We start from the raw sequence: 23086 nt of genomic DNA on the forward strand, positions 1-23086 counted from the left end.
AATTTCAACTCAAGTTATATCACTATAAAATCAATGATAAACCTGTAACAGTGAATTCATTATTTTCTTTCAATAATTCAGACAGATGCTTTACTTACTTCTGTAACAAAAAGGAAGCAGAAGCTAAGGTAAACACAATTGCCTCAAAACACAAGGGCAACTGCAGAGAATCTTAAAACATGCATATTGAGGATATTGAGTTTGTAAAGGCAAATGGATATGGATATTTACAGCAGTGGAGGCTCCTCAGAGGAGGAAGGGGAGGACCATCCTTAGTGAATTTAATAAAAATAGTGAAACAAAGTTAACATTTTTAGATAAAATTATACTAAATATATTCACATCACCAAATAATTGATTAAAAACAATGTTTTGCAATGGTATACAGTAGCCTCAGCTGCACTCTGTAGGGTAGCATCATGGTGTAGCCAGAGGACAGCTATCTTCTGTCCTCCTCTGGGTACATTGACTTCAATACAAAACCTAGGAGGCTCATGGTTCTCATCCCCTTTCACAGACTTACACAGTGATTATGACAACTTCCGGAGGATGTCCTCCAACCTATCAGAGCTCTTGCAGCATGAACTGACATGTTGTCCACCCAATCAAAGGATCAGAGAATAAATCTAGTACTGAAAGCACAAGCTATAGCTAGCTAGCACTGCAGTGCATAAAATGTGGTGAGTAGCTGACTCGAAGAGAGAGAAAGATAATAGTTGAACAGTTTTGAACAAATTCATTTCTTCAAAAATGAAGGAGAAGCAAGAGAGAGCGAGCTGGCTAGCTATATTTGGTTGTATTATTTGAAACTTCACTTAGCTAGCTGAATGCAGCTAGCTAGCTTAGCCTACTCAAACAGAAAGGGATAATATGTTAGCTAGCTGGCTATGGCTATCCAACACTGGAACTCTTCAAAGTCAAGGTAAGCTTTTGCTGCCAGTGTAACTGCTAAACTGCTTTCTGACTGTACTGCTTGATTGTAGCTAGCGGGTTTATTACCGCGTTAGTTCTAGTAGCTATGTTGACTATGAGGTGACAACGATGTAGGCTGTGTGTAGTGGTCAGCGGTCATGGTATGAAGGTGTTGTGCACTGAAGTCCAGAAGTGAAGGGAAAAAGTGAGAGGAGGAGAACGCATAGATAGTTGCGAGAAGGACTTATACACAGTGCATTCGGAAAGTATTCAGACCCCTTGACTTTTTTCACATGTTACGTTACAGCCTTATTCTAAAATGGATGAAGAAAAAAAATTACAAAGCGAAAACAGGTTTTTAGAATGTATTTACATAAGTATCCAGACCCTTTACTATGAGACTCGAAATTGCGCTCAAGTGCATCCTAATTCCATCGATCATCCTTGAGATGTTTCTACAACTTGATTGGAGTCCACCTGTGGTAATTTCAATTGATTGGACATGATTTGGAAAGGCACACACCTGTATATATATATATATATATATATATATATATATATATATATATATATATATATATATATATATATATATATATATATATATATATATATATATATATATAAAGGTCCCACATTTGACAGTGCATGTCAGAGGAAAAACCAAGCCTTGAGGTCAAAGAATTGTCCGTAGAGCTCTGAGACAGGATTGAGTCGAGGCACAGATCTGGGGAAGGGTACCAAAACATTTCTGCAGCATTGAAGGTCCAAGAACACAGTGGACTCCATAATTCTTAAATGGAAGAAGTTTGGAACCACTAAGACTCTTCCTAGAGCTGGCCGCACGGCCAAACTGAGCAATCGGGGGAAAAGGGCCTTGGTCAAGGAGGTGACCAAGAACCCAATGTTCACTCTGACAGAGCTCCAGAGTTCCTCTGTGGAGATGGGAGAACCTTCCAGAAGGACAACCATCTATGCAGCACTCCACCAATCAGGCCTTCATGGTAGAGTGGCCAGACGGAAGCCGCCACTCAGTAAAAGGAACATGACAGCCCGCTTGGAGTTTGCCAAAAGGCACCGAAAGGACTCTCAGACCATGAGAAACAAGATTCTCTGGTCTGATGAAACCAAGATTGAACTCTTTGGCCTGAATACCAAGCGTCACGTCTGGAGGAAACCTGGCACCATCCCTACGGTGAAGCATGGTGGTGGCAGCATCATGCTGTGGGGATGCTTTTCAGCGGCAGGGACTGGGAGACTAGTCAGGATTGAGGCAAAGATGAACGGCGCAAAGTACAGAGATCCTTGATGAAAAACCTGCTCCAGAGCGCTCAGGACCTCAGACTGGGGTGAAGGTTCACCTTCCAACAGGACAATGACACTAAACACACAGCCAAGACAACACAGGAGTGGCTTCAGGACAAGTCTCTGAATGTCCTTGAGTGGCCCAGCCAGAATCCGGACTTGAACCCGATCGAACATCTCTGGAGAGACCTGAAAATAGCTGTGTAGCGACGCTTCCCATCCAACCTGACAGAACTTGAGAGGATCTGCAGAGAAGAATGGGAGAAACTCCCCAAATACAGGTGTATTTGAAGCTTGTAGCGTCATACCCAAGAAGACTCGAGGCTGTAATCGCTGCCAAAGGTGCTTCAACAAAGTACTGAGTAAACGGTCTGAATACTTATGTAAATGTAATCCGTTTTTTTTTTTTTTATACATTTGCAAAAAAATTCTAAAAACAATTTTATACATTTTAGAATAAGGCTGTAACATAACAAAATGTGGAAGAAGTCAAGGGGTCTGAATACTTTCCGAATGCACTGTATACAACGAGCAAAGTGATCATGCTGTTTTTATATGGCTGCTATGAAAGTGATCTGTGTTTGCGTGTGATCAGGGGTGTATTCATTCTGCTGATTCTGTTTAAAAACGTTTTTTAAATGGAACGGGGATAAACATACCTGAATTTGTCCAATAGAATCTCTCATTTGCAACTGTTGGACTAATGATCACACCCTAGATCAGCTAGATGCAGGCACGAGAGTTCACGGCGGTATTTAATGTGTTACTGTCTGTCACCTTGATTACTCAAAATTCATTCATAAACTAGGTTGTAGCAACCTCATGATGGGTGCAGGGACATTGAGTATCTTGTAGTAGCCTAAACCTATCGATGTTACATTGAGCTGGGTGAATGGAATATGAATGACAGTCATCCAATATACTGTAATAGAAATAAGAACATGCTCATAAAAAAATCTTAAAACGGCACAGACCGCCATTGATTTACAGGTGGGTTAAAAGTGAGCCTCGGTGGGTTATCGAGGAGATTCAAAATTCTGTTTTTCCTCCCGCAGAAATTCCAGTTGAAGAATGATGGATGGTTGGAGGAATTTCTCACAGCTTATTCCCTCCTGATTCCAGAAATCCTGAATTTCTTAAGAAAAAAACCCTGGTAATATTTGGAAAGTCTCAGTTATCGAAGTTAGAGGTGGTTGGGGTCTCAGCCACTCAGGGTGTAGGTGAGGTGGGTGTCTTGAAGAGGCCGGTCTTTCTGACGTGTCGTACAAGAAGAGGCACTGACATCAGAGTGATGCTGATACGGAGCGGAGCAAACAGCTTGTGGATGGCGTATGCCAGGACAAACGTACTTGTCCCTGCTGCCAACTTGGACTGAACCAGAGATTCACTGAACCCTATCTTGTACAGGATAGCAGCCATGTCGATCCCACTGTGGAGAGGAACACACACACACCAGAGGGAGCCATATAACTTTAGCACTGGATAGGATTTCATCATGGTCCTCAAAGCAATTGTTGGATATTGCTAACTTGTACCTCAAAGATGCAGACTATTGAAAGGCTTTATGAAGAAATAAACTATTAAGTAATCAAATGTATCAAAAGTTTCTAATTGCTCATCCCATTAGAATGCTGCTCTACACTCATCTAACTAAGTATAAAATGGCTCCCTATTGCACTGCAATGTATTATCAGACCACTATAGGGAATAGGGTGCCATTTCAGAATGTCCCCATGTCTCTCCCACAGCAATTATGTGGTGTTTTAGTGAACTGTAGCACCGGGCGGGCCAATAGGGTGTTGAATCCAAGGGCCATTACAGCTATAAGGGGAGATCTGTGAGCTGGCTGATAATCTGGACTCAATCCCTCTGGTATTCAGCCTACTGGGCTGGCAGAGAGCCAGCAGGCAGGCAGTCAGTCAGAGATGGTGCTCACATAACCAGGCCATGAGTCCACGGCTACAGACAGTCTTACTAACAACAGCTTGGCCTACATTACACAATCAGTCGAGGGCCTTCCCCCTATTGTCATTGGCACCTTCCAAATTAAAATGGCATGTGAAATGACTGAATGCAGTGTGCTTAAAGTGCTACAGTAGTTCACAAAATCAATCAAGATGTTTTCAGGCCTCAAACAGTTTGGGATGAACAGAGCCATGTCAACTGGGAAGACAAATTTAATGTTTTTGTATATGTGACAAATACTGTTGAAGTCTTGCAACATACAGTACCTGGACACAGCGAGGTAGAACATGCCCAGAGACATGAGGGACATACATATGTGGAAGGAGACTCCCACTGCTCCGTACTCTTTAAAGATCTTCTTCAGCTGTTGGGTCTTGCTAGGTTTGTCCTCCTCAGGCTCCGGTACCTTGGGCTCCTCAGGGCCTTTGGCTGAGGCCTCCTTTGGAGTCTGGTCCTGATCGGGTCAGAGAGAGATATACATTTTTGTATTTATCCTTTAATTAAACTCAGGGAAGTCACATTGAGATTTACATCATTTTCAAATGAGCCCTGGACGAGGAAGATCAATACTGGTTCCACATATAAAATAGTCTAATTCAAAAAGTAGTCATGAAATGTATGTGAAATAGAATTCTGCCTTTGTATTAGTTGAGACTCACCTATGGGTTTGGTTGAGTGAGTCTAGAAAGTGAGAGTAAGAAGTGCGAGCCTCAGCCTATGATTCAGCAGAAAATAAACAAGCAGGTACCATCATCAATCAAATTGATATAGCCCCTTTTACATCAGCAGTTGTCATAATGTGCTTTTATCATACATATATGCATCATACATAGCCAATATGTTGAATAATAAGCCACAGCACCCTTCCCAACCATTCCACACACTATTCATTAAACCTGGGGGTCCTGACCGAGCCTGGGTACTGCAGACTCTATTGAATATTGAATCAGTGTACTACTGAGTCAGCTGATTAGATGGAGTCTGCCTGGAGAAGTGTTGTGTTATTCATGTAATCTACTGGGAGAGAAAGGAGATCGTCTGAGAGGCCTGTAGCTGATGGCAGGCGGGCGGGTGCTTCACTCACGAGACATGACGCGGGGCTGTGATTACTCTTTGTCTGTGAACCCAGGGCCACAGACACACTCAGATGAACAGGAAGGGAGATTAGACACTATCTGTAGGATGATTACATGTACTGCGGCATGCAGGGCAGCACACACACTTCCAGAGATTACATGTAGTAGGGGCAATAGAGCGTCGGCCTGTATTATTGGCATGGAATACAGAGGTATTATAGGGTAGACATAGAGCTATAGTCAGCCCCATAAAGCAGCCGTGCTCCAATAGGTAAGAACCAAATAAGATGCAAATCATAAACACACAGAGGGTAGAAGCTGGAGTGTAATCTGGAGTGTACATTATTGTACCACTGCCAGTCAGAGTGAGAGTGGTGAGTGCTATGATATTGCCTGCTGAGTGTCACAGGGAGGCCAACAACTCATTCCAAGACCAATAGGAATCCAGGAGGGGCTGACATAGCAGAGTAGAAAATAACTAGCCACGGTCCGCATCAAGCAGACTCAAAATTTGGACAAATACAGAGTCTCTCTCTCTGGATAGATAGAGAAAGGCAATTCCACGGAAACAGAATGACAGACTTTTCACTTTAAAAGTAAGCCAAACAAAAACTATTGATTGAAAAGTTAAATAAACCTCACAACTGTGCACAAGGACTAGTTTAAAAAATGTACACAGAAATTTTTACAAAAACACGTTTACTCAAAGAACAGTGCAGATGTAAAATGTAGTATCAGAATGATGGTAAAATCTCCCTCAGTTCTTTATGTGACCAAGTTTTCCAAAAACGATGTTAAATATCTACTCTGAATTATGATTAAAAGATACAGTGCATTTGGAAAGTATTTAGACCCCATGACTTATTCCACATTGTTACATTATAGCCTTATTCTAAAATTGATTTAAATATCCCCCCCCCTCATCAATCTACACAAAATACCCCATAATGACAAGGCAAAAACAGGTTTAGACGTTTTTGCAAATGTAAATATCTCATTTACATAGGTATTCAGACCCTTTGCTCAGTACTTTGTTGATGCACCTTTGACAGCGATTACAGCCTCAAGGCTTCTTGGGAATGACGCTACAAGCTTGGCACACCTGTATTTGGGGAGTTTCTCCCATTATTCTCTGCAGATCCTCTCAAGCTCTGTCAGGTTGGATGGGGAGTGTCTCTCCAGAGATGTTTGCCAAAAGGCACCTAAAGACTCTGACCATGAGAAACAAGATTCTCTCATACAAAACGTATAACATCTCCTAAGCCTATGTTTACCACAGAACATATTTTTTTGGCATTTATCCAAAAATTCATTTTCCTCATAGGCTTTGTCCAACGAACCATGGCGCAGTTAGTGCCTACAAAAAGAAGGCCATTACTATTTCTCTCTATATGGCCGAGCATAACCGAACCAGAGCTGATAGAGAAGGGTGAAATTGCAGCCCGCAATTCAGGGTGTTCCTGCATTTGGGCATTCCTGCATTGGCAGGAACCCCTCTTCATACTTCTATTGATCCATTTTGAAGTTAGGACAGGAGGGATACGGGGGTTTCTCCAGTAAATTAGGTGGTGTTAACGTACAATAATGTTGGATGCCAGCCGCTGATAAACCCCACAGAAGAAGGGGCGGGGGCGTAAACGGTAGCTAGCTAACCATACACCGGTAGGCAGTGTCCTTCGCCCCCGCATGTAGGGCACTGTTTTCCCACAGTTCTGTTATCGACGGTGAGGGCAGGTGATCGGCAGGCGGGGACCAAAGGACACTGTGTGCTAACTTAGCCAGTTAGTCCTAAGGAGGACTCCGGTACACAGCCGGCGGGGGCGACACTGTGTGCTAGCTAACTAACAAGCAAGCACACAGTGTTGCTAACTATCAAGCTAGTTAGTACACGCTGTCACCCCAGCCTCCCGCCTGCTATGCTAGCGGGAGGCGGGGGCGACCGCTAGACAATGCCCTTTGGCCCCGCCTGTGCTGGCACCGTTTTCCTGCAGTTCTGTTAACGACAGTGTGGGCAGGTATTCGGCAGGCGGGAGCGAAGGACACCGCTAGCTAGCAAGGAAGACTCTGGTAGGCGGGGGTGAAGAAACTCAGATAATACTTCTATTTCCCTTTTGACCCATATTCAAAAGAGGAAATGGGGGGTCATGCAGGAACCAATGGGATGTTTGAGGGGTGGGGTCAACTAAGTTTGGTTACATTCAGCTATTGTTGCCATATTGTGCGTGAAGAGATTGAAAATACTAGTGACAGAACCAACCAGCACCTCAAAAAATAGGGTAAACGACCCTTTCCTTTGGATACCCTATCTCCACCTCCTACCGCCAAAAGGACCAACAGCATGCACAACCGGTAGAGTAAGGGTAAATATAAATGCATTGAACATTCTGGATTGTAACGTTAGAGACTATTGCGTCTTTTTTTTAGGTGGACTTGGGTAAGACTGATAATCCATGGAGTAACCATGGTAACAGTCTGACATTTAGACAACTGCAACAGTTGACTAGACCCAAAATCACAGCCACAGGGTTTAGAGTCGCAATGTTTGGCATAGCTAAGTGGGGCATGATTGTGGTGGAAAAAGTACCCAATTGTCATACTTGAGTTAAAGTAAAAAGACACCTTAATAGAAAATGACTCAAGTACAAGTGAAAGTCACCCCTTAAAATACTACTTGAGTAAGTCTAATAAAAGTATTTGGTTTTAAAAATACTTAACCTTACAAAAAATAATAATCATCCAACAGTTTCAGAGAGAATCGAACAATGTGCTTTCTCTCTGGGTATGTAGCTAGCTAGCTAACGTCATTGGCCAGAAAGCTGAAGTCAGGAGAGGGAACAACGAGCAGAGGTGAGGACATGGGAACGAACCGATTTGACACGCTAGTTTACTGGCTAGACACTATTCTACTGTCAGAATGGCAGGTAAGTGGGCAAAAATATTGCAAAGACTGGGAAAGAGAACCGGGTATAATGGAATGGATTAAGAGCATCCCAGGAGATAACAGAAAGGTTTACTGTAGGTATTTCTCATGCACAAGCAGAGAAACACAAAAGAGATGCTACTCCATTTTCTAATGCAAGAACATTGTTTGACACAGGAACTACATTTGTAAGAGATAATAACACAGTTAAACGATCAGAGTTACAGATGGCTGCACATATTGCATGCCACTCCAGCATTGCAACTGTAGATCACCTGGGATGTGTTGTTGAAGATACTGCAAAGAAAGGAATCAATATCCACAGAACAAAATGCACAGCGCTCATAAATGCAGTTATAGGGCCTGCAGTGCATGAGGAACTAATAAAGGACATTGGGAATGAGTCTTACTCATTGATTATTGATGACAGTACTGATGTCACAACCAAGAAGCAACTGTGTGTGGTGATAAGATACCGAAGCAAGAAACTCTGAAATCATAAGGACATCTGGAGGAATAATCAACATTCCACCTGGTTATTCACGGACCATTGCCAATGCAATGTTCAAGTTTCTTAATGACAATAAAATGCACATTGACAACAGCATCCGTCTAGCCACAGATGGCAGCAATACAATGTGTGGCAAAAAACAATTCTGTCCTGACAAAACTTCAAACACTGAATCCGAATATCGTTTACATTAAATATGTGCATCATTCCCTGCAACTCCAAAGCAGTGAATGTTCTTCCACGAAATGTTGAATATATGACTTGTTTCAGGAAACTAGGCGTATGTCATGCGTCACTACTTCACAGGAGGGCCATTAGAAAGTTGCGATTTTTTGGCAGAAATGCCTTCTGGAACATGTGAACTTTCATGTGCCTTAATAACAAACTTGTATGCAATCTGTAAATACGAATAAAATTGTTAAATTACAAGCCTAGTTGGTTTAGCCATGGAAAAAGACAGCAAGCTTCCCGCTAACCATGATTGGCTGAGATAATGAGTGGGCTGGACATGCCGAGAGATGAGTTCGGATTAGTCTGCCATGTAGTACGCTTCTGTCTATAAACATGAGCTGGTCAGTCTGTGTAGGTAATCCTGGCTTTTTTTGAAAGATATCACGTAGTAGAACTACATAAGTGTTGCTCTCCACTTTCTGGAGGACCAAGTTTTGAAATCAGTGGAATTAGAGTATGATAGCTAAGGAGACAGAGACAATTCTGGCATTTGATTGCAAATATGTAAGTCGCTCTGGAGAGCGTCTGCTAAATGACAAAAAAAAAATATATATATATATATATATATGCAGATTGGAGTCGAAAAGGGAACACACAGAAGGCTATTGTACAAAACACCTGTCTCTGGTTTACATCTTCAAACTAAGGGCAACCATGGCATCCGTGACAGAAAGGGAGAAGTGTCCATCCATGTATACGGGTAAGATAGTCTAGCTAGCTACAATTTCAGATATTACACATTTCTAATTTTGTCAGAAAGTCGTTTTCATTTAAAGTATTAAAGTGTACTGTTAGCTAGCTAGCTAACGTTAGCTGGCTGGCTAGCTAGCTAACGTTACGTTATGATCTGTGTAGTAATATTATTCGTATCTCAGAGACATTTGCATTGCTAGTTATAGCCTAATGTTAGCTAGCTAACATTGAACCTAGTTGGTTAGCTACCTGCAGATTCATGCAGGGTAGTAACGTTATGAGTTGGGATTATGGTTCATTGTTTAGCTAGCTAGCTACATGTCTAAACATAATACTCCTCTATGCAAGTAACTATTTCAATAGAATGTTTATGAGGTCACTGCTACAACTGTCGATAGACGTAGATGGTAAATTCGCTATGGCTATCTACTCCGATTTCAGAGCACTCTCGTCTGAGTGTACCAGAGCGCAGAATAACTGACGAATTTACGAATGCTCAACACCCGTTGAATATGGCCGGTATCAGTAAACGTTGGCAAAAAATAGCCAGAGCGTCCAGTGTTTTTCAGGAACTTGGAAATGTTGCTCTCTCCATGCTTTCTTTGCCATTCAGCAATGCTGCTGTTAAACATGCCATCTCCCAGATGACACTGATTAACAACAAGCTGAGAAACAGAATACAGGAAAGATCCCTTGAGAACATCATGAGAGTCCGAGCCCACATTGAAAGGAACGACATATGCTGCCACAAATTCAGGCCGTCACAAATTCAGACCGTCAGCAAGGATGCTCTCATTGTTCACCGCTGACATCTACTCAGCACAACAGGCTGAGGTAGATAAGGACAACCCTCTTATCTAAAAGAAGAGGAAACAGACTGTAAATAGTTCAATTTGATGTGAATCGTTTGGATCTGTGGAACAAAAAAGAACAGAGTTCACAGCAGAAGAGTGCACTGGATACGGGCAGGGAGTTGGCTAAACACAAGAAAAAACCAGGGTGAATAACTTTTACAAGCGTTATTTCTGAGTATAAACACAGACATCTACTAATCAATTTGTGACACTTCAGTCATCTGTCTGTAAAGTCTCATTCCCCCTGTTTCTCGAACTCACCCCTCATGATATCTCTGTCTGTTCCTCTACTCTCTTTCTCTGTTATGTGGTGATGAGGAATGGTAGGAGCACGAGCATGTACCTCCTTTGGCCCCTCACTGGCTGAAACCTTGTTGCTGAGTGTCCCCTAAAGTCCAATAAATGGCTTCAACCTGGTAGTGAGGCTCCTGGTTGGCCTAACCCAGCAATTTGGGGGTGAGCAGAACACACACACAGACACTTCCTTCAGTCATCTGTCTGTAAAGTCTCATTCCCCCTGTTTCTCTAACTCATCCCTCATTTAATCTAGGTCTGTTCCTCTACTCTCTGTAGAGCAACATATGGGGAATGGCAGCAGCAGCACCAACTTGTATGGGGATCCTCTAGATGGAGGGTTACTACCAAACCAGCACTACTGTTTTGGTGAGTACTTATCTCTACACATTGACATCTATTATGAAAAGAAGCCAAAAGCGAACTTTTAGGGCTTAGAGATTTTAATACTCCAGTTTAAAGGAATACGATTATTTTAGAGCAATGTGACTTGTATTAATACTATTTCTCAATGATTAACATTGTGTTAACACCATTTCACAATAATATTTTCTGAAAAAAACATACCTCTTAACCATTCACTATCAATCACTTCTATAGTTCAAATTAAATAATTTGGTGTGATGAACCAATAACAAAGGGAGAAATGCAGAAGCAATTTGTCCATAAGTATTTAGATAAATGTGCGAACTCCTCTCTTGCTGCTGGAAGAAAAATGTAGACTAGTTTTCAGGCCTTGTTGGCGGGTTTTGAGGGATCATTGGGCTAGAAATGTTTGCTTAACCTGGCAACACTGATTGGACTGATCATGTCAACATCATACTTACAAAATCTTAGCTAGCAGTCATCATCATGAATCAAGTCGACAATCAACTGGCAAATTATTTTTAATCCTTGTCATATGAAGAGAAATAATAGATAAAACGTATCCGTGCTCATCGGCCATACACATTACACAACAAGTTGGAAATTGCAAATTCAACAATGAGTGGTTTGGAAGGAATCAGTGGCTAACTGCAAGCATTTCAAAGCAATCACTAGCCTGCTATTCAGTGGAGTGGGTGTGTGGACCCAAGTCTGGGTTTAAGGGTCTCTTTTCCAAGCTTAAAAGGATAAACATTCAACATTGGTCATGCTGTCAAGCCAGCATGACTTCTGCCACGCTCAAAACAACTGGAAACTCTGAACTGGGAAAACTGACTTCAGTGAGTTCAAGACAACTGGGAACTCGGGGGGAAAAACAACGAGCTCCGACTGGGAAAATACGTTTTGAACGGTCATCCAACTCGGAATTGTAAGTCGGGAACTCGGGCCTCTTTCTAGAGCTACGACCTGAAGATCACTGACGTTATCATGATTTGATTCCCAGTTCCCAGTTGTCTTGAAAGCATCATAAATCCAGAGAATGCCAGAATTTGATGACAAAGTTTGATGACAAAATTTGCCCACGAAGGACCACCGCACCACCTTCCTGTTCAAGTGAGCACAGCACAACAAGCAAGGTGAGTCCAAAAATGTATTGTATGCTGCTGCATAAATTATGTAATATGCCAGGGAGATATGTACAGTGCCTTCGGAAAGTATTCAGACCCCTTGACCTTTTCCACATTGTTACGTTAGAGCCTTTTTCTCAAATGTATATATTTTTTTTATCCCCAGCAATCTACACACAATACCCCATTATGATGAAGCAAAAACAGGTTATACATTTTTGTAAATTTATAAAAAAATTACAACAGAAATACCTTATTTACATTAGTATTCAGACCCTTTGCTATGAGACTCGAAATTTAGCTCAGGTGCATCCTGGTTTCCATTGATCATCATTGAGATGTTTCTACAACATGATTGGAGTCCACCTGTGGTAAATTCAATTGATTGGACATGATTTGGAAAGGCACACACCTGTCTATATAAAGTCCCATAGTTGACAGTGCATGTCAGAGCAAAAACCAAACCATGAGGTCGAAGGAATGGTCTGTAGAGCTCCGAGACAGGATTGTGTCGAGGCACAGATCTGGGGAAGGGTACCAAAACATTTCTCCAGCATTGAAGGTCCAAGAACACAGTGGCCTTCATCATTCTTAAATGGATGAAGTTTGGAACCACCAAGACTCTTCCTAGAGCTGGCCGCCTGGCCAAACTGAGCAATCGGTGGAGAAGGGCCTTAGTCAAAGAGGTGACCAAGAACCCGATGGTCACTCTGACAGAGCTCTAGAGTTCCTCTGTGGAGATGGGAGAACCTTCCAGAAGGACAACCATCTCTGCAGCACTCCACCAATCAGGCCTTTATGGTAGAGTGGCCGTCTGGAAGCCACTCCTCAGTAAAAGGAACATGACAGCCCGCTTGGAGTTCTCCAAAAGGCACCTAAAGACTTTCAGACCATGAGAAACAAGATTCTCTGGTCGGATGAAACCAAGATTGAACTCTTTGGGCCTGAATGCCAAGCGTCACGTCTGGAGGAAACCTGGCACCGTCACTACGGTGAAGCATGGTGGTGGCACCATCATGCTGTGGGGATGTTTTTCAGCGGCAGGGACTGGGAGACTAGTCAGGATTGAGGCAAAGATGAACAGAGCAAAGTACAGAGAGATCCTTGATGAAAACCTGCTCCAGAGCGCTCAGGACCTCAGACTGGGGAGAAGGTTCACCTTCCAACAGGACAACGACCCTAAGCACACAGCCAAGACAACGCAGGAGTGGCTTCAGGACAAGTCTCTGAATGTCCTTGAGTGGCCCCGCCAGAGCTGAGACTTGAACCGATCAAACAGCTATGGAGAAACCTTAGAATAGCTGTGCAGCAATGCTTCCTAGCCAACCTGACAGAGCTTGAGAGGATCTGCAGAGAAGAATGGAAGAAACTCCCCAAATACAGGTGTGCCAAGCTTGTAGGGTCATACCCAAGACGACTCAAGGCTGTAATCGCTGCCAAAGGTGCTTCAACAAAGTACTGAGTAAAGGGTCTGAATACTTATGTAAATATGATTTTTTTCATAAAGTAGCAAACATTTCTAAACTTGTTTTTCCTTTGTCATTATGGGATATTGTGTGTAGATTGAGGGGGAGAAAAGCAATTTAATTCATTTTAGAATAAGGCTGTAACGTAACAAAATGTGGAAAAAGTCAAGGGTCTGAAAACTTTCAGAAGGCAAGAAAGTAATACTAAGTGTATGTTGTGTAGTAAGCTGTTAGTAGCCCATGTGCCTCACCCTAATGATTTGGTCCCTTTTCCCCTCTTAATTTCGCCTACTGTTCTGACTTGGTAGTGCACATGTAGCCTATAACCTGTTTTAGAGAAATGTAATCATTGAATATTCTAAGAACTTGAATTGTCTGCTTATATGCACCCTTTTATTTATCATAAGGTTCTGACTTGGTCTACAGGGAGAACACTAAGGACGGCCCATGTTCTGAATTCTGTCGCTGTGCATTTCAAAAGTGCTTAACAAATAGTTATATTGACTAGGTCCGTCCTAACTCGCTCATTAATGTCTTAATCGAAATTACGGATTGCCTCTTATCCGCTCGTCCCCTTATGCCATACTTTGAACATCTCAATTGTCAGTAGAAACCACATTTGTTTAAGCAAGTCAGCCATATCAGCAATGTTTTTTTTTAAAGGCAGTAAATGAGGCCGAATGAACTGTTTCGCTGCCAGACAAGACTCCACTGTGGTGTAGTAGTGGTAAGGTGTTGGGAATGCTGTTGGGACAGCATTATGTAGGCCTTAACAGATTGTGGGCACCGTTTGTCACCGGTATAGTGCAGTGAATGTATTGTTTTGTGTTGTGCCTTTGATGGCATGCATCCCCCAAATGTTTGTTTTGTTTGCCCCACCAAGATTTACATGCTAAATCACCACTGAGTACTTTACACCACTGGCATGATTGACGGTCAAACATTGTTAAATTCGATGTCACAGTCACATGGGTTAAACAAATAGCATTCAAAGTTGAATTTACCACTTTGTGATCTGCGGGCAAGTCCTCCACCCGTTTGGGAGCGACATCAACCGAGGAAAAAGCTCTCATTTGCACAGTCGATGTGGGATTGAAACGATGATTGCAGACATTGGCGCCAGACGTAAACACAGATTCAAGTGCATCTACGTTCAGTTTCTTCTGCCAGCTTTGGCCTTCATTCGTCCGATAAAGCGTTGGGCTAGTGACGTTATGTGTACGGCTGATGAAACTTTTACGGTTACTTTTGTTGGAGAGATTGAAAGCAAATGAGTTTACTCGAGTTAATTGTTCCTGATGCGTGATTATGAAACTAACAGAGTCCCGGTTTTTGACGGAAAACATATCCTTCTCCCTTTTTTCTCGCTTTCCATCAGGCGAAAGTGCAGAATCATCCTTTTCCCAACCATCACCACCGATATATCCACAAAAAGCTCGGGAACATTTGAATGTATGTATGTTACGTAATGGCAATGGGCAGGTAATGTCAGCTAACGTTAGTCTGTTTGTTTTAAGTTGCGCCGCTGCTTGCAATGCCGTCGTGGAGTTTAAACCTTGTTCCAAAGCCGTCGCCGAGAGCCTCGCTCCTGGACACAAAAACATGTCTCTCAAATTATAAACAAAGCACGGACTGTAAAGCGGATGAGTTCAAATAAACTAACATTTGTTGAGGATACTAATAAAAATAGCTATCAACATGCTATCCATCTCGCGCTGCTGATTAGGTCGTGTGTGGCACAGCCAATAGGGGACAGACATGGCTCCACCAATAACGAGCCCGCATGTAGGTGAAAACTGGAATAATGAGGGAGTTATTTTAAACTGGGCTGGGTTGAACCCGGCAAAGGCCCGTCACATTATCAGGCTAAAGCGGGGAGGGAGGAGTTCCATTCTCCAATCGAACAGTAATCTGAGCCGATAGGTCATTTTGTCAATAAGGCAGCAGGTGCATCGTCTCTTTTCCATGAAATATTTTTTTCGAATTTTCCAAGTAGTTTTCATTGGGAAGGCAGATAAAGCGATCTTTATCAAAAGCAATCACCTTTGCATGGGAAAACACAGAATCCTAACAATTACTACACGTGCTTAATTAGGCTAAATCACGTTTGTTTAGAGCAGAGTCAGACAGAGTGGGGCACCTCGCTCACCAATGTAATCAATTTTCAGCCGATGCAAACGCTACATGGGTGCCCGGGAGAGATTAATCGAGCCTCTTCAATACATGTAACCTACATTACCAAAAGTATGTGGACACCTGCTCGTCGAACATCTAATTCCAAAATCATGGGTGTTAATGTGGAGTTTGTCCCCCCTTTGCTGCTATTACAGCCTCTACTCTTCTGGGAAGGCTTTCCACTAGATGTTGGAACATTGCTGCAGGGACTTTCTTCCATTCAGCCACAATAGCATTAGTGAGGTCGGGCACTGATGTTGGCCGATTAGGCCTGGCTCGTAGTCGACGTTCCAATTCATCCCAAAGGTGTTCGATGGGGCTATGTGTAGGCCAGTCAAGTTATTCTACAGCCGATCTCGACAAACCATTTCTGTATGGACCTCTCTTTGTGCACGGGGGCATTGTCATGCTGAAACAAGAAAGGGCCTTCCCCAAACTGTTGCCACAAAGTTGGAAGCACAGAATCATCTAGAATGTAATTGTATGCTGTAGCGTTAATATTTCCCTTCCCTGGAACTAAGGGGCCTAGCCCGAACCATGAAAAACAAACCCAGACCATTATTCCTCCTCCACCAAACTTTACAGTTGACAATAGCATTCGTGTCCTCCTGGCATCCGCCAAACCCAGATTCGTCTGTCGGACTGCCAGATGGTGAAGCATGTTTCGTCACTCCAGAGAACGCATTTCTGCTGCTCCAGAGTCCAGTGGAGGCAAGCTTTACACCACTCCAGGCGACGCTTGGCATTGCGCATGGTGATCTTAGGCTTGTGTGCGGCTGCTCGTCCATGGAAACCCATTTCATGAAGCTCCCGACGAACAGTTTTTGTGCTGACCTTGCTTCCAGAGGCAGTTTGGAACTCGGCAGTGATTGTTGCAACCGAGGACAGACGATTTCTATGCGCTTCAGCAGTCCCTTCTGTGAGCTTGTGTGGCCTACCGCTTTGCGGCTGAGCCGTTGTTGCTCCTAGATGTTCTCACTTCACAATAACATTACTTACAGTTGACCGGGGCAGCTCTAGCAGGGCAGAACTGACTTGTTGGAAAGGTGGCATCCTATGACGGTGCCATGTTGAAAGTCACTGAGCTCTTCAGTAAGGCCATTCTACTGCTAATATTTGTCTATGGAGATTTCATGCCTGTGTGCTCGATTTTATACACCGGTCAGCAACGGGTGTGGCTGAAATAGCGAATCCACACAATTTAAGGGGTGTCCACATACACTATATACACAAAAGTATGTCATTACCATACTCACTGATCCTGTATAGGGAGCCTAATTTTCTGCGTAGCCTATCTAGCTTTTAAATTTCAGAAACGTATTATGTAATGTAGGCAGGGTACATACAGTTAAAGTCGGAGGTTGACATACACTTAGGTTGGAGTCATTAAAACTCATTTTTCAACCGCTCCACACATTTCTTGTTAACAAACTATAGTTTGGCAAGTTGGTTAGGACATCTACTTTGTGCATGACACAAGTAATGTTTCCAACAATTGTTTACAGACAGTGTATTTCACTTATAATTCACTGTATCACAATTCCAGTGGGTCAGAGATGTACATACAATAAGTTGACTGTGCCTTTAAACAGCTTGGAAAATTCCAGAAAATGATGTCATGGCTGTAGAATGTTCTGATAGGCTAATTTACATCATTTTTGTCAATTGGAGGTGTACATGTGGATGTATTTCAAGGCCTACCTTCAAACTCAGTGCCTCTTTGCTTGACATCATAGGAAAATCAAAATAAATCAGCCAAGAGCTCATAAAAAAATGTGTAGACCTCCACAAGTCTGGTTCATCCTTGGGAGCAATTTCCAAATGCCTGAAGGTACCACGTTCATCTGTACAAACAATAGTACCTGTTTCCTCCAGCATCTTCACAAGGTCCTTTGCTGTTGTTCTGGGATTGATTTGCACTTTTCGCACCAAAGTACGTTCAACACTAGGAGACAGAATGCGTCTCCTTCCTGAGCGGTATGACGGCTGCGTGGTCCCATGGTGTTTATACTTGCGTACTATTGTTTGTACAAATGAACGTGGTACCTTCATGCGTTTGCAAATTGCTCCCAAGGATGAACCAGACTTGTGGAGGTCTACAATTTTCTTTCTGAGGTCTTGGCTGATTTCTTTTGATTTTCCCATGATGTCAAGCAAAGAGGCACTGAGTTTGAAGGTAGGCCTTGAAATACATCCACAGGTACACCTCCAATTGACTCAAATGATGTCAATTAGCCTATCAGAAGCTTCTAAAGCCATGACATCATTTTCTGGAATTTTCCAAGCTGTTTAAAGGCACTGTCAACTTAGTGTATGTAAACCTCTGACCCACTGGAATTGTGATACAGTGAATTATAAGTGAAATAATCTGTCTGTAAACAATTGTTGGAAAAATTACTTGGGTCATGCACAAAGTAGATGTCCTAACCGACTTGCCAAAACTATAGTTTGTTAACAAGAAATTTGTGGAGTGGTTGAAAAACGAGTTTTAATGACTCAAACCTAAGTGTACGTAAACTGTAGGGCTGTATACCAACTAAAAAACAGTTCAAGTGTATCAGTTTTTCAGATATTCATTTGCCCCATTGTGTCTGGGTACAGATAAGGTTATCCAATGTGGAACGGATTCTATTATTTCTTTATTTTTATCAAGAACCTACGGCTGAAACTAGCCAGCTAACTAACTAGCTACTTGCTATTAGCTACCGTTAGCGGTCTTCACCACTGTCCGTGGCCTGCACTACCTACCAGCCAGCTCTAGCCTGGACAATTATCGGCCAGTCTGCACAGCGTGCTATCGACCCAGAGCATATCGGATTTTCTGCCGGAATCACTGAATCACTGGACCTTAACACCGGATCATCGCAACTAGCTAGCTGCAACCGAATGGCTGTTGTTGGCTAATTCACCACTGTCCCGAAGCAGCAGTTAGCCTTGAGCTAGCCTCGAGCCAGGCCCATCTCCCGGCTATCTACTTCTCTGTCAACCGGACGGGACCTCCTAGTGTCGACACGGAGCCCCGCCGATCCATCACGACTGGTCTGCCGACGTAATCGTAAATGTACATTTAAATGTAATCGTCTGATGTGGTTTCAACAGGCTTCCCGTTGCGACGACCACGAAGATCCATCTGCCAGCCCCGGCCCGCTAGCACGCGCAATCAACAGCCATGCGTCCTGCTCGCATGTGCTGCAGCAGCCTACAAGCTGCTCCCAGACTTACCTATTGCTGTTCACTGGACCTTATGATCACTCAGCTACACAGCTGATGTCTGCTGGACTGTTCCTTTTACATGGTACCTTATCCTGTTTATCTGTTTAACCTCAGCCCAAACTTTCGTCGCCATTACCAGTTGTTGTCTTAGCCCTCTCGAATAACACCTGTGATTGTGTTATGCCTTTCTCCCATGTCAATATGTCTAGCCTATTGCTGTTTGGGCTAGTTCTTATTGTACTATTTCACTGTAGAGCCCCCAATCCCACTCAACCAGCCTCAGAGAGCTCCTTTGTCCCACCCCCCATACAGGCGCTATCATTTGTTGACTTCTGTAACCGTAAAAGCCTTGGTTTCTTGCATGTTAACATCAGAAGCCTCCTCCCCAAGTTTGAGTTATTCACTGCATTAGCACACTCTGCCAACCCTGATGTTCTAGCAGTGTCTGAATCCTGCCTTAGGAAGGCCACCAAAAATTCAGACATTTCCATCCCGAATTACAACATTTTCCGTCTAGATAGAACTGCCAAAGGGGGCGGAGTTGCAATCTACTGTAGATACAGCATGCAGAGCATACTATCCAGGTCTGTGCCCAAACAGTTTGAGCTTCTACTTCAAAAAATCCATCTCTCACTGTTGTCGCTTGCTACAGACCCCCATCAGCCCCCAGCTATGCCCTGGACACCATATGTGAATTGATTGCCCCCCACCTATCCTCAGAGTTTGTACTGCTTGGTGACCTAAACTGGGATATGCTTAACACCCTGGCCGTCCTACAATCTAAACTAGATGCCCTCAATCTCACACAAATTATCAAGGAACCTACCAGGTACAACCCTACATTCGTAAATATGGGCACCCTCATAGATGTCATCCGGACTAATTTACCCTCTAAATACACCTCCGCTGTCTTCAACCAGGATCTCAGAGATCACTTCCTCATTGCCTGCGTCCGTAATGGGTCTGAGGTCAAACGACCACCCATCATCACTGTCAAACGCTCCCTAAAACACTTCAGCGAGCAGGCCTTTCTAATTGACCTGGCCCGGGTATCCTGGATGGATATTGACCTCATTCTGTCAGTAGAGGATGCCTGGATGTTCTTCAAAAGTGCTTTCCTCTCCATCTTAAATAAGCATGCCCCGTTCAAAAAATTCAGAACTAAGAACAGATATAGCCCCTGGTTCAACCCAAACTTGACTGCCCTTGACCAGCATAAAAACATCCTGTGGCTTTCTTCATCAGCATCGGACAGCCCCCGCGATATGCAACTCTTCAGGGAAGTCAGGAACCAATATACACAATCAGTTAGGAAAGCAAAGGCTAGCTTTTTCAAACAGAAATGTGCATTTGTAGCACTAACTCCAAAAAGTTTTGGGACACTGTAAAGTCCATGGAGAATAAGAGCACCTCCTCCCAGCTACCCACTGCACTGAGGCTAGAAACACTGTCACCACCAATAAATCTACGATAATCGAGAATTTCAATAAGCATTTTGCTACGGCTGGCCATTCTTTCCACCTGGCTACCCCTACCCAGGCCACCAGCTCTGCACCCGCCGCTGCAACTTGCCCATGCCCCCCCTGCTTCTCCTTCACCCAAATTCAGATAGCTGATGTCCTGAAAGAGCTGCAAAATCTGGACACCTACAAATCAGCTGGGCTAGACAATCTGGACCCTTTCTTTCTAAAATTAGCCGCCGAAATTGTCGCAACCCCTATTACTAGCCTGTTCAACCTCTCTTTCGTATCGTCTGAGATCCCCAGAGATTGGAAAGCTGCCGCGGTCATCCCCCTCATCAAAGGGGGTGACACTTTAGATCCAAACTGTTACAGACCTATATCCATCCTGCCCTGCCTTTCAAAAGTATTTGAAAGCCAAGTTAACAAACAGACCACCGACCATTTCGAATCCCACGTACCTTCTCCGCTATGCAATCTGGTTTCCGAGCTGGTCATGGGTGCACCTCAGCCACGCTCAAGGTCCTAAACGATATAATAACCGCAATCGATAAAATACAGTACTGTGCAGCAGTCTTCATCGACCTGGCCAAGGCTTTTGACTCTGTCAATCACCACATTCTTATTGGCAGACTAAATAGCCTTAGTTTCTCAAATGACTGCCTCGCCTGGTTCACCAACTACGTCTCAGATAGAGTTCAATGTGTCAAATCGGAGGGCCTGTTGTCTGGACCTCTGGCAGTCTCTATGGGGATGCCACAGGGTTCAATTCTCAGGCCGACTCTATTTTCTGTGTATGATGTCGCTCTTGCTGCTGGTGACTCTCAGATCCACCTCTACGCAGACAACACCATTTTGTATACATCTGGCCCTTCATTGGACACTGTGTTAACAAACCTCCAAATGAGCTTCAATGCCATACAACACTCCTTCCGTGGCCTCCAACTGCTCTTACGCGCTAGTAAAACTAAATGCATGCTCTTCAATCGAACGCTGCTTGCACCCGCCTGCCGACTAGAATCACTACTCTCGGCGGGTCTGACTTAGAATATGTGGACAACTACAAATACCTAGGTCTCTGGTTAGACCGTAAACTCTCCTTCCAGACTCACATTAAGCATCTCCAATCCAAAGTTAAATCTAGAATCGGCTTCCTATTTCGCAACAAAGCCTCCTTCACCCATGCTGCTAAACATGCCCTCGTAAAACGGACTATCCTACCGATCCTTGACTTCGGCGATGTCATTTACAAAATAGCCTCCAACACTCTACTCAGCAAATTGGATGTAGTCTATCACAGTGCCATCCGTTTTGTCACCAAAGCCCCATATACTACCCACCATTGTGACCTGTATGCTCTGACTGGAACGAACTGCAAACATCTCTAAAGCTGGAGACACTTATCTCCCTCACTATCTTTAAGCATCACTTGTCAGATCAGCTTACCGATCACTGCACCTGTACACAGCCCATCTGTAATTAGCCCACCCAACTACCTCATCCCCATATTGTTATTTACATTGTTATTTATTTTGCTAATTTGCACCCCAGTATCTCTATTTGCACATTATCTTCTGCACATATATCACTTCAGTGTTAATACTAAATTGTAATTATTTTGCACTATGGCCTATTTATTGCCTTACCTCCATAGCTTACTACATTTGCACACACTGTATATAGATTTTCTATTGTGTTATTGACTTTATGTTTTGTTTATTCCATATGTAACTCTATGTTGTTGTTGTTTTTATCGCAATGCTTTGCTTTATCTTGGCCAGGTCGCAGTTGTAAATGAGAACTTGTTCTCAACTGGCTTACCTGGTTAAATAAAGGTTAAATAAAATAAAAATAAAATGACCATTCAGACTAGTATTGATAACTGAAGGCATGCCGGATCAACTGTTTTTGCTGCCTATGTGTTTACTGTCTGTGTATTTACTGTCTGTGGGTGTGCTGTGCATTTATATGGAAGTGTTTGTCAGTGTAGTTGCATTTCTGTGTTACGTAGTGGGTGGAAGTTAAAGTGTGTGTACGTGCAATATCTCTCTCTCTCTCTCTCTCTCTCTCTCTCTCTCTCTCTCACAGGAAATTGTTAAACCACATGACAAACAGGTCTGAAACACAACTTTGCTCCTCACCTAGTTAGCTTCTGTAGCAGACTATGATTTGAATATGCAATTCTTTCTATAGCTGATTTCAAAACTCACCATGTACCTTTCTCTTCTTCTCAGACCTGTGACCGGTGAAGTAACTTTCTCAGGAATTCACACACCGTTAGTGTGAAAGCTGGCAACCAGCCATTCAAAACAACCTGCTGGGGCTGTAACAGTCCCTACCCTCCTTATTACCTTACCACTACCATCAACATGACAGGTGGTTCATTGGTGTCTTTAAAAGTGGAGCCTTATCTCTCTATCTATGCATTTCAATTCACCTAAATTAAACATACACTGAGTATACAAAACAGGTGAATCCAGGTGAAAGCTATAACCCCTTATAGATGTCACTTATTAAA

General features: G+C 43.2%; 1 protein-coding gene across 1 annotated transcript; it reads right to left on the reverse strand.

The window, feature by feature from the left end:
* Nucleotides 1-2634: 2634 nt before the first annotated feature.
* On the reverse strand, nucleotides 2635-15443 carry LOC121578322. Its single transcript, XM_041892629.2, has 3 exons — nucleotides 14725-15443; nucleotides 4449-4636; nucleotides 2635-3646 (listed from the first exon to the last, which is right to left on the reverse strand). The coding sequence occupies exons 1-3, from the start codon at nucleotides 15322-15324 to the stop codon at nucleotides 3427-3429; spliced, it is 1008 nt and encodes a 335-aa protein (XP_041748563.2). The 5' UTR covers nucleotides 15325-15443; the 3' UTR covers nucleotides 2635-3426.
* Nucleotides 15444-23086: the final 7643 nt, after the last annotated feature.

Source organism: Coregonus clupeaformis, chromosome 12, assembly GCF_020615455.1.
Source record: "Coregonus clupeaformis isolate EN_2021a chromosome 12, ASM2061545v1, whole genome shotgun sequence".
Taxonomy (NCBI): domain Eukaryota; kingdom Metazoa; phylum Chordata; class Actinopteri; order Salmoniformes; family Salmonidae; genus Coregonus; species Coregonus clupeaformis.